Genomic DNA, 11,835 nt, shown 5'->3' on the forward strand with positions numbered 1-11,835 from the left:
ACTGAGGCAGGCTCTGGGAGAGAGGTTGATGCTTGTCAGTCCTTAGATCTCTGTGGAATATCCCAGAACAGAATTGTTTGCTGCACTGATAGGGGACTGGTTGCTGCCTGCAGCTCTGTACGTTGTCGCCACTCCCACCCCAGAGAGCCGCTCCGAAGGGGCTTTGTCCTGCAGAGGAGGCTGTCCTCATCTGTGAGCCCGATGTCTCTCTCTCTGCAGGCTTCTCCAACAGTTCAGAGCCCCGAAGAAAGCACCCGAGGTGATCCTGTGACCTGCAGGCTGGAATGTGACTTTGTAGGTGTGTCTGAGATGGACATTTCAGATCTGGAGTCCTTGCCAGGAGAGGCCCTGCCTGCTTGTGACAAGGGTTGCTGATATCAAGTCAAGCTTCAGAACCCACAGCTGAAGCCAAGCATGCAATGCTTGGGGTCCGGAAATGTGGATGAGGGAAGGGCATGTAGGCGAGGAAGGGGGATGCCATAGCAGGCACCTGGGACCCTGTCGGATGACATCAGTCTTGTGACTCAGTGTACTTCCACAGGCTCCCACATGCCTCAGTGACCTCACCTCCAGAGCTTGGTTGAAAAATGGGAATGCGCAGGAGGAAGGGGCACAAATGCTTTCCAGAGATGGGCTGAGGGCTTCTGGGTAACCAGGCTGGAGGGTGTGAACTCTCACTTGCAGGCTTATCTGGGGTCAATGGGCACCCACTGGTCCAGAACCAGGCAAGAGACACAGGCTAGTCATCCCTCGCCTATGCTGGGGAGCTTTGGGGACGAAGACTGACAGTGGTCTTCAGAGAGCAAGGTGGAGGGGCCAGAAACAGGACACCTCAACCTTCCTAAGCTGCAACCCTATAGTACAGTTCCTCATGTTGTGGTGACCCCAACTATAAAATTATTTTCATTGCTACTTCAGAACTCTAACTTTTATAATGTTATGAATCATGATGTAAATCATAACTTTAATTGTTCTAATGTTATGTATCATGATGTAAAGATCCGTGTTTTCCAGTGTTCTTAGGCAACCCCTGTGAAAGGGTTGTTGGTGCCCCCAATGGGGTCACAGCCTACAAGCTGCAAACTGCTTGACCCAACATTTAATGTCCTGCCACTCTAGAAAAACCTCAGGCTTATCTGAGAGATTTCATGTGGAGTCAGCATGTACACCAGTCAACTTGGACCGCCCAGGACTCCACTAGACCCCAGGTCCTTATGGAAGGATCCGTGTTTTAGCTGTTTGATCTTGTGGCCCCTCACATGTAGCCTGGCGTACGTACAGACAACCTCAGGAGGTTTCAATGACTTTTGATAAGCCAAGAAGGGAAAGATAAAGCCAGTCCTATTTGGAAGGGTTCTCTAACTCTGGGTACCCAAACTCCCCAGCTTTCCCCAAGAAGACCAAGGAAGGGCTCAACACATTTCTGGGTAGGGATGAAGCTTCAAAGCTGGTCACTGCATCCACAAGTCTAATACATGTGCAATGTGATGGTCCTATGGCCAAACATGCTGGTTCTTCAAATGCCAACGGAGGAATTGCTAGGGTGGCATTTCATCAGAGGCACTACAGTTCATAGCCAGTTGACACTGGGTAAAGGAGCACAGGTTATCCCTAGGTTATGACGTAGGATTAGCTGTTCTCCCAGATAGACCGCCTGGGTCTGACACAGTGTTGGCTTATCTACTCCCTGGATGGGAGCTCACCACTTTTGAGGCAGCACAAGCTGTCTTTTGCCAGCTTCAACTTTAACAAGACCCATCTTACGCTGGACAAAATGGTCTCCCTATGGCCTCTTTCTGTTGGTGTGGGTTCAGCCCTGTGGATCTGCTCCCTTCCCCTCACCATAGCCTGGCAGGGACCTAAAGGGGGATTTCTTTTCTCAATGACCTCTGTCCTAGAGAGTTTTTGTTTTGTTTGGTTTTTTGGCCAACTTGACACAAGATAGAGTTATGTTGGAAGAGGAACCTTAGCTGAGAAATGCCTCCATCAGATTGCCCATAATTATGTCTGTGGGGCATTTTTTTGATTAATGACTGATGTGGGCAGGCCCAGTACAGAGTGTGGTGGTGCCACTCCTAGGCAGGTGGCCCTGTGGTATAGAAGAAAGTAAACTGAGCAAACCGGGAGGTGCAAGCCAGGAAGCAGCCTTCCTCCACGGTCTCTGCTCTAGTTCCTGCCTCCAGGTTCCTGCCTTGCGTTCCTGCCTTGGGCTTTCACCAGAGATAGACTATAACCTGTAAGTCAAGCAAATCCTTTATCAAGCTGCTTTGGTCATGGTGTGTGTCACAGCAACAGAAGCGCCCTCCTGTGACACAGTGCTTTCCCCTCTAACTGATCCCCCTGGTTATCCATGTCCCTTTAAGTTTGCAAACACAGAGGGCCTGCTTGGCTCAGGAGTTAAAAAAACTGCAGCTACCACCTGCATACCATATTGGTACAACAGGCTGAGTGTCTTGTGTGTGGGGGGTTCAGAACAAGACTTCTCCAGGCTTTTCCTGTCTGGACCTAGCCTATGGATGGGAAGCACAGCTCCTTCTTGATTGAGGAAATGATTCCCCAGTTAAGGCTTCTAGCGAGAGATGGTGCTGTTCTGCTCTTGGGGACACTGGGCAGTGGTACAGACTCCCAAATCCACATGTTCAAACCATATCCCCAATGTGTTCATGTTCGGAGGAGGGGCATTGGGTAATGAGGATGGAGTCCTTCTCGGTGGGATGAAAAGAGACAGGCCTGTCTCCCTCTTTCTGTGGTGGAGAAGGTGGAGCCAGACCTGTGGCCCCAGTTACTCTGAAGAAGAAGGCTTCTAGGCCTGAGGTCTCTCTGGGCTGCAGAGCAAATTCAAGGCTATCCTGGGTAATTTGGTACCCTGTTTCAAAAGCAAGAATGGAGCCAGGGATGTAGCACCCCAATAGAACACTTGCCTTGTGTGTGTGAGGTCCTCCCTACATTCAGTCCCTGGACTGGACAGGCAGTGAGAGGGGTGGTGGTGGTAGGGGAGGATCCAACTAAAAACCAGCAAGCAGGAAGCAGATCATTCCCTACCAGACATCCACCTTGTCTGTGGCACCTTGATTTAGGATCTCTCAGACACCAGCACCAAGAGAAATAACTGAGTGTTGTTTAAGTCAGTCAGCCACACAATCTCTGCCATCATTTGCGCTACCAGCCCTGACACAGACCGAGACAGTCAGGGGCTAGGAAAAAGGAACCAGCTTCTTACAATTTGTGTGTGTGTGTGTGTGTGTGTGTGTGTGTGTGTATGTGTATGGTGTGTAGGATAGGTAGGAAAAGTGCAGCAACCAAGGGCCAGCAGACTCCTAGTTGCCACTGTCCCCAGGGGTGGGCCCTTCATTACTTCTCTGTCCCCCACCCCCATGCTCCCCATTTACCCACCCCCAATACAGCTATTGCATGTTGGTCCCAAGTGGCATGTGGCCCAGCTCCTTGAGCCCCAATGAAGGATTCAAACCTTCAGGTCCCATTCTATGGGCTCTTCAGCTCAAAAGTTTCCTTTTCTTAGAACAACAGTGCCCACTGCTTGGGTGTTTTGGATTCTTTAGGTCTTTGTTTCCCTAGGTGCGCACACAGCCAATAGCAGGAGCGCAAGCGTGCAACCTTCCAGCTCAAGACCGCTGTCCTCTGCTGCTGCCTTTCCTAGAGAACACTTTGGAAAGAATCTTTGTTGTCTTCTTTGCTTTTTGGTGCTAGAGCTCAAACCCAGGGCCTTGCGCATGCAAGGCAAGGACTCTACTACTGAGCTACATGGCTAGTTTTGTCCTCATTAAAATGCCAGCTGGCGTGCACATTTGGCTTGGGAGAAGAAGGCATAGGGCGGCCCTTGTTCCTCCGGTGTGGGGGTTGCCCTTGAAGCAGACCCTCCTCTTTGGGCCCATGAGCTCCTTCAGTTGCAATCACTTCTGACTTGACTCATTTCCTCTCATGCCTCTCGCTCCAAGACGAAATGCCACAGAAAGGAGGAGCTCTGACCCTGATGTGGGATACTGACAATCTTCTTCATGATCTCAGAAATGCGTTGTATTCAAAACCTTGAGACTGAAGGGTGTCATTCCACGTCTGTGGATATTTTTGGAATCTTTGTATGACTTACGACTAATTGGATTCTAAGCAGTGTGGCTCATAGCTTTCTAGCATCCGCGTCCCTTGGGGCTTGTTATAAATGCAGACTCTCAGGCTGTGTTTCACACAGCTACTGATTCAGAATCTGCATTTCCATCAGGGCACCCAGGGCCCGCCCTTCACAGAGAAACACTGACTTAGGGAAGCCCTATGTGAAGCCTGACTCAAGATGGGAAGTCAGACAATCACTAACTCCCTAGGGAGACATGTGCTCCCCTGTGGGCAGGAGAGATGGTGGCAGTGGTATGGGGTGGGGTTTAGAGACAAAGACTCACACACAGAGACAGGTCTCTTGTTTTGGGCACCAAGGCCATGTTCCTACTTTCCATTCCTTTTAAAGGGACTTTGCTATGTCACTGGAGGAAACAGAAGTGGGTACAGGAGTGATAAGAAACCCCTTTTGTGCCAGGCATAGTTGTGTCTACCTTTAATATCTGTGAGTTCAAGAGCAGCAACTTGGTCTACACAGTGAGTTCTAGGACGGCCAGAGCTACATAAGGAGACCTTGTCTCGGAACAAGCAAACAAACAAGCAAACCCTTTGTGAAGACCGAGACTAGAAGACCAGCCTTGCCCTGGCTCTGCTACAAAGAGGCCCCAAGAAAAGGAGGCCTTGCCTACTCTCAGCCATGCCTAAGGCACACTAGCCAACAAGAAAGTGAAGAATCGGCTTGTGGCAGTTGCCAGGGCCTGGGCAGTTCCAGGTGAGGGGCTGGTCCCAGGAGACCCCTGGCAGCTGTCCAAAGCACAGGCAGTTTCTGAACAACAAGAGAGCATGCGTGGCCTGGGAGGCTGCGGCGGCAGCTGGGTGCTCAACTGCTCTCTGTGCTGCCACGACAGGCATTTGTCATGTGGCTCTCTGAGGACCAGAGGCTATCGGAGGGGTCAGAAAACAGGGCTCCAAGCCCAGCTCTGATGCTAACTGTATGGCCTTTAGTAAGACCCTTCTCGCATTCTGTGGGCACCACACAAGAGAGGTTTGAGCTAATCCTCTGGGCACACTGCTCTGTGTAATAGTCCCGCTGCCCTGCATCCACCCTGGCACCAATTCTCTATCATACACAGGTTCACATAGAAGAAATCACAGGGACTCCATGGGAAGAACAGCTCTCAGAAAAGATGCCCATACACACACAGGCCTGGGAGGTGGGGGAGGCGGGGGTGAGTCCTGGGGCTGACATTTATTTCTGTAGTGTCTTAGGCAAATTTCCAAATCTCTATGAGCCGGGCAGTGTGGGAACACTGGTTCTGAACAGCAAGCAGGCAGAGCCTGGCCTGTTGCAGACACATGTCAATTTCCTGAGCCCACAGCCAGGATGCAGGGTGGAAGAGGGGTTGCCTACCCTGGGTCCCTGTAGAGGTTTGCCTAGACTGGCAAGATCGTGGCCTCTGTTAGAGCTTGCTTTCTCCCCCTGGCTGCTGGCTGGCTACAGGGACATCATTTTCGTTTTTTTAAAAAATTATTATAAAATCGACTCGCAGGCCCATGGGGTGTGCTGCCAGCTGAAAGCTGTTTATAGTGGTGATCCACATTACATTCATCTGTGCTTGTTTATGTTTTCCTTTGGAAATACTTATTGTGTTTGTCCTGTCCCCACTGTGGCCAGTCGTGTGTCTACTATTTCTGTCCTGTCCTCGCCTCCACTCCCTCCAACACCTCCAGCTCCCCACCGGAATGCGTGGGAACGGGATGGGCAAGCAGGAGGACCTCCGGCCAAATATACCCACTTTTAGAGGAGGAAGCTGAGGTCATATAGGACCAGAACGAAGCCGATGGGACTCTAATTTTTTTCTTGCTCCAATACGTAACAAGTTCTCCTAGCACAGGGACTTCAGTCTTCCTCACTAATTTTTTGAGGGTCTGCCTGCTCAGTAGAGGTAGCAAAGTCCTTGAACTGCAGATGTGCTAGCTTCTTGGACCTTTCCTCCCATTCTCCTCTCATCCCCCTCACCTCGCTGACCCTATTTCCGAAGAAGGTAGCTCTGCCATGGTAACCCTGAAGAGAAAGACAGAGAGAGAGAGAGGGCTCCTCCCGGGGGGAAGGAATACTCCATGAACAGTAACATTAATGATAGTAAACATAACAGATATCATTAAACGTCAACTCTACCAGGCGCGTCCTTTGCATGAAAGTATTATTTCCTGCTGATAATTTCATTCTCATTTTATAACTGACAAAATGAGATCTGAGAGATTTAATAGCTTGGGCAGGTCACGGTAGGGGAGAGAAGGTGGGGTGAGATGAAGCCGGGAACTCTGGTTTCCAGGTTAGGGCTTGCGGAGTCAAGGTGGAAGGGCTGGTCTGTAGGCAGACCCAGGGATGGGGAGTAAAGCTGAGAGCTGCGCGGTGTGAAGATAACAGGCTGATCATGGGTTCCATCAAGTGCTCAACTTGCTGTGTAACCTAGGGCAAGTTATTGACCTCTCTGAGTGGTTGGATGTTCCCTAATATCACCTCTCATTCTTTTATTATAGGGCTCTGTGATTTCGGAAGTGGCAGATCACTTCTGGGAAAGATATAAAAGGCACAGTTTCCCTCTTTGGGGCCACCTGCTTGAATTCAGTCCTAGGGTCACCATGAGGCATAGCTAGCCACAGGAGACTGTGCTCAGCGGGAGGTCGGGCTCAGAGCCAGAAAGCAACAGCACAGGCTTCCTGCCTGGGCTCCATCAACAGATCTATCACCTGGTCTCTCGTTGCCTTAGAGCCAGAAAAATTCCCAGGCCTGCTGTGAGAGAACCAGCACCTGTGAACCCCACAGGGCCTGGGGGACAACCAGGTGCCAGGCATAGATCTGTGTGTTGGGTCATTAGGCAATGAGAGAACGACAGGCTGGCAACAAGAGACTTCTTTCTTCTGGGACACAGACTAGGAACGAACCAGCTTGGATATCTTGGTGCCTTGTCACCCAAGGGTCTGGGCTGGGTTTGAGATGGAGAAAGAAATGGCCAGCAAGAGTCATGAGTCTGTTGAGTCTGTACAGGTGCTAAGCTCCCAAGCTTTGAGGCCACGGGCAAGCGGCTGACTTAAAGGCTTTGTGGCTTAGCTGAAGAGTGGGGGTAATAAGGTCAGCTTTGGAGGACTGGCAGAACTTAACAAGCGAATACAAATGAAGTGTCCGGATAGAGCCTGCTGGAGCACAGATAATAAAGGGAGGCTGCCATTACTATTGTGGCTATTGTGGCAATAAAGATAGCAGGATGGAGTTCAGTGGCAGAGCGCTTGCCTAGCTCCACCCCCCCCCAAGTATCGCAAAACAAACAAACAAATAGAACTAAACAAGTAATAACAGGTAAAGACGCACCAGAGGGCCTGGGAGTCAGATTTTGTACCCCCTCTATGTCATTCCTGGTCTCTTCCCCCTGCCTTCTCTGTAGGAGGAGGTGATGGCGCCAGCTGATCCCCAGCCCCTTCCTCCTCTGACAGCTTTAGGCTATGAATAGAGGGGGCTGGGGCCTGGAGGAGTTTGATGACTCAACAGCTAGGGAGGGCGAGGTTTCCCAAGGAAAGAGTTTCCATTTGTGTCTGGTGAACTTGGGGAGCAGGGAAGGAAGGGTTCCCTAGCTGCGAGGCCAGGCATGAGGGGGTGGGAGTGGAGAATGTGACTAACCAGGTGAATGACTAAGTCGGACCCTGCTGACCTTCAACCAATCAGGGCTGCTCGTAAGCATCCTCCAAGTTGGCATCATTGGGCGCTTGGTAGCTCTGCCAGGCTGGGCCTGGGCTTCATAGCATATGGCGGCAAAGGAAGCAGCCAAGAGGCCAGCAGGGACACAACCCTGGGTATGAAGTCAGAAGTGCCAGCTTCTTCTTCTCAGTCCTCTGCCCATCAGCTTGGTGGCTCTGGGCAGGAGATCCCTTCTCTTCCCTGACCTGTACCGACTGCTCGGAGTAACAGAGCTAAAAATTCCACACTGAGTTTTGAGGGCTGAGATCCAACCAAGTGATAACACCATTGTGGCCAATAGATGCTGGCTCTGTCATTCATCCAGTCTTAGCCAGTGGGATTGGCCACAGGATGTTCCCAAGGAGGCAGATGGGTCAGGATCAGACTAACAACATTCTCACAGAGAGTCCCTTCCAGACGTCTCATCACTATCCCAAGGACATCTTCCAGCTAGGTGGCGGAACCAAAGTGAGAGGTGACAAAAACAAGCGAGGGATGGTTGGGTAGTGTAGGGAGTAGGCATTGCCAGTCTGATGGTGTCATTCTTCTTGACCAGCACTGTATAAATACCAGCAGAAGGGTGTTAGGCTGCTAGCCCCAGTTTCGAGCATCTCTCTAAGTAAGAACCCTGGACAATTTGGAAAACAACAACAACACGGTTGGAGGGGAAGGGTACCACCTGTCATTTCTGTACACATTAAACCCATCAATAGCATTCTCCAGTCTTGGGCACCTTGCTAGCCCTCAAAGTCAGAGAGATGTGCTTTGCCTACAGGGACATAAACAAGGCAGCATGGTGGGAAAAAAGGCAAAACAAAACACACCCCTTAGGATGTAAATAAGCATTTAAAAGAGCCCATACTGGGTCACCTAGGTCATTTTACCAGTAAGTCCTGCCTCAGTCTTCAAGGGCAGTGGCCCTGTGAGGCTTCCAGGGTATGTGGGGAGGGGCAGGGATTGAACTGGACCTAGAGAGCTAGATTAGATAGCAAAGGGAATGCAGAAGAAAAGGTGTTACTGGCTAGAAACATATTAAGTATCCTCTGAGGATTAATGTGGAGGCCATAGAGAGAAGCCATCAAAATAAGAATTAAGAAATAAAGTCAGGCATGGAGGTGGAGGTGGGGCAAGGAGCATGGGCAGTGGGTAGCCATGTGGGCTTTGCTGAAGCAGGCTGGGACAGCTGAGCTTTGGGAGTTTTGTGTTTGTTTTTCCCTGGAAGCATTGTCGGGGGGGATGCCATTTGCTATGGGTATGAGGCTGGAAGCAAGGAGGTCAGCAGGGAGGTTAAGTTGAAGCAGGAAACCCGGGACTCGGAGGAAAGTTGCACTAACTGGGGAACTGGTGTGGGAAGGCAGAGAGAGGCATACACAGGTCGCACTCTGGTTTGCAGACAGCTAACCTGCTGTGAAATCCTGGGCCAGTGGCCGCGGGATGTGGAGGGAAGGGGCCCTAGACCAAACCTGCTCTTTGGGTAGTGTCTGGGTGCTCCTCTCTCTGCGGTTGAAGAGTGCCCGAGCCTCAGAATGGAATTCTGCAGTGGGTAAGACAGTGTCCAGCTCTGTCTTTAACCTGCTTCCAGTCCTGTTGACTCCCAGGAAAACACTGCCATCTTCTAATGGGTTTTGCCAAATGGCAATGAGCCCCTGGGAGTTCAGCCAAGGCAGGGGGTGGGGGTCAGGATGAGGAGGAGTGGGGAAGATGGAGGAACCAGCTCCTGGAGGCATCCCAGTGGCTTTGGGGGAAGGTGGGTTCCCAATCTCCGAGTCTAAGCACGTCGGGGCTGGGAAGAGCCCTTGACATCATTTTGGCCAACCTCTACATGTTGGGACATGAGCCCAAGATTCAGGCAGGAGAGGGGACTTGCCCAAGGTCGGTCATGGAGAGGGTTAGCCATGGATCTGGACTGCAATCCCAGGGTCCTGGGGATGGTTAAGGTGTGTAATCCTGGCTGGACACTGATGCCTCAACAGCTTGGTGAAGGGCCTGTCTGGAGATGCCTTTTCTGACAGACATCTATTTCTCTCTCTCTCTCTCTCTCTCTCTCTCTCTCTCTCTCTCTCTCTCTCTCTCTCTCTCTCTCTCTCTCTCTCTCTGTGTGTGTGTACCTGTGTGCCGTGTTCTCAGAGGATCTGGGTGTGCGGGTAGCCTCCTACAGCGTGATCTGTCCTGGCCTTGGAAAAGAAGTGGAGCCATTCCTGTGGGGTGACTGTTTCTCTGGGACACCGGGGAAGAAACCTAACAGGACCGAATCTGGCTTTCAGCCCCTGTTCTGCTGCCCTCAGAGAATTACAGGCCCTGTCTGGTGCGGCCCAAACTCGTGGAGGTGGACACACACTCACACACCCACACCCACACCCACACGGACACAGGCACCCCACCCCCCTCCCCAGCAGCACTCAGTCGCGGGTAGAGAGTGGCCCGTGTGTCGCGGAGTGCAGCGTTCCGGCATCTACGTGCCTCCCCACAGCCCAGCAGGTGTGGACACCCGGGTGCCTAAACCCAACGTCAGGGACACGGAGGAGTGGCACGCTGGGTTCACTCTAGGTGCCCAGCCCCAGGGCCTAGCCCGGCCACACCCCTCCTCCCGAGCCTGGGCCGGCTGCTCCGGTCCCTCTCACACACTTGAGTCCCCTGGGGTCCTCGCACAGCCCGGCAGGGCCAAGTTAGGGCTAGCTGGGCTAGAGATAGGTCGGAGTCAGGGGTCCCCCAGCAAAGCAGACACGCCGGTTGAGTCCCGGCCGCTGGGAGCGCGCGGGTTCGGCGGCCCGCCCAGCTCCGCAGGGACCCCCCAACCTGGGGCGGCTCCCCAGCATTCTCAGGTCCCCGCCCCCGTCCCCTCCGGCGCGGCGGCGAGTGTAGTTACCGATGGTGGTGATGACGGTGATGGCGAAGTAGAAGGAACCGGCGAAGCGCCACTGCACGCCGGCCTTGTGAGGCTTGAGGCGCAGCACGACGCGCTCCAGCTCCTCGTAGCCGCCCTCGCTGAGGTTGTAGCGCGCCCGCAGCTCCAGCTGCCGCAGCTCCAGCCGCTGCCGCTCGATCATCTCCGGCTCCGACTCCAGCGCGTCGAACACCGCGGCGCCCACCAGCAGGTAGGTGAAGGTGCACACGATGAGCGCCAACGTGCGCACATTCTGCCGCTTCATCGTCCCTCCCGGGTTGTCGCCGGCCCCCCGGCGTCTCCGGCCCGCGCCCCGGCCCCGGCCGCCGCCGCTGCTGCTGCCCCGGAGGCGGCCTGGGGCATGGCTGCGCTCGCGGATCTCCACGCCGGGCACCAGCTCCGCACTCCGGGGCCGCCGCCGCCGCTGCCGGCCGCCGCGGAGCTGTCCCTTCAGCACCACCCACCGCCCTCCTCCGCCCGCCCCCGCGCCCGCCCCCCGGCCGCCGGCCGCCACCTCCCGCCTGCCCTCCCGCCCAGCCAAATAAGGACTGGGGAGCCGCGCCGAGGGCGGGGAGGGAAGGGGGAGCGAGCGGGAGAACCCGGGCAGGACAGAGGCGGGAGAGAGAGAGGGAGAGCGAGAGAGGAGTGGGGGGGGGGAGCAAGATAGGAGAGGGAGGGAGGGGAGGAGAGAGAGAGAGAGAGAGAGAGAGAGAGAGAGAGAGAGAGAGAGAGAGAGAGAGAGAGAGAGAGAGAGAGAGAGAGAGAGGAGAGAGAGGAGAGAGAGAGAGAGAGAGAGAGAGAGAGAGAGAGAGAGAGAGAGAGAGAGACAGCCCCAGAGAAAACTAGGCAGGAAAACAGATAACTACAGGGAACGGAGAGGACTGAGGGCAGGGATGTGGTGTGTGTGTGTGTGTGTGTGTGTGTGTGTGTGTGTGATGGAGGAGACAAACCAGTGGTCCACACAGACCCAGGAAAAAGGGGGATCTGACAGGAAAGATGCAAAGAGAAGGGCAGACTGAGGCAGGGGAACTTGGAAAGCTGGAGACACAAATGTCATGAAAAGGGGCAGAAAGAGGAGAGAGAAGAGAGATGGAGAAATCGCCTTCCTCTACCCTTTGCCCCAGTCACGTTGCTGAGAATGGAGGGG

At 53.4% G+C, this 11,835-nt stretch overlaps 1 protein-coding gene across 1 annotated transcript in view; it reads right to left on the reverse strand.

The window, feature by feature from the left end:
- Kcnk3 (potassium two pore domain channel subfamily K member 3) overlaps positions 1–10,953 on the reverse strand; it is a 34,054-nt gene extending 23,101 nt beyond the window's left edge. Inside the window, exon 1 of the mRNA XM_038320339.1 lies at positions 10,671–10,953. Within this exon, the coding sequence (XP_038176267.1) occupies positions 10,671–10,953 (283 nt within the window). The remainder of the gene's footprint in view (positions 1–10,670) is intronic.
- Between the last annotated feature and the right edge of the window lie 882 nt (positions 10,954–11,835).

The sequence above is a fragment of the Arvicola amphibius genome, chromosome 2 (genome assembly GCF_903992535.2).
Source record: "Arvicola amphibius chromosome 2, mArvAmp1.2, whole genome shotgun sequence".
Classification (NCBI taxonomy): Eukaryota; Metazoa; Chordata; class Mammalia; order Rodentia; family Cricetidae; genus Arvicola; species Arvicola amphibius.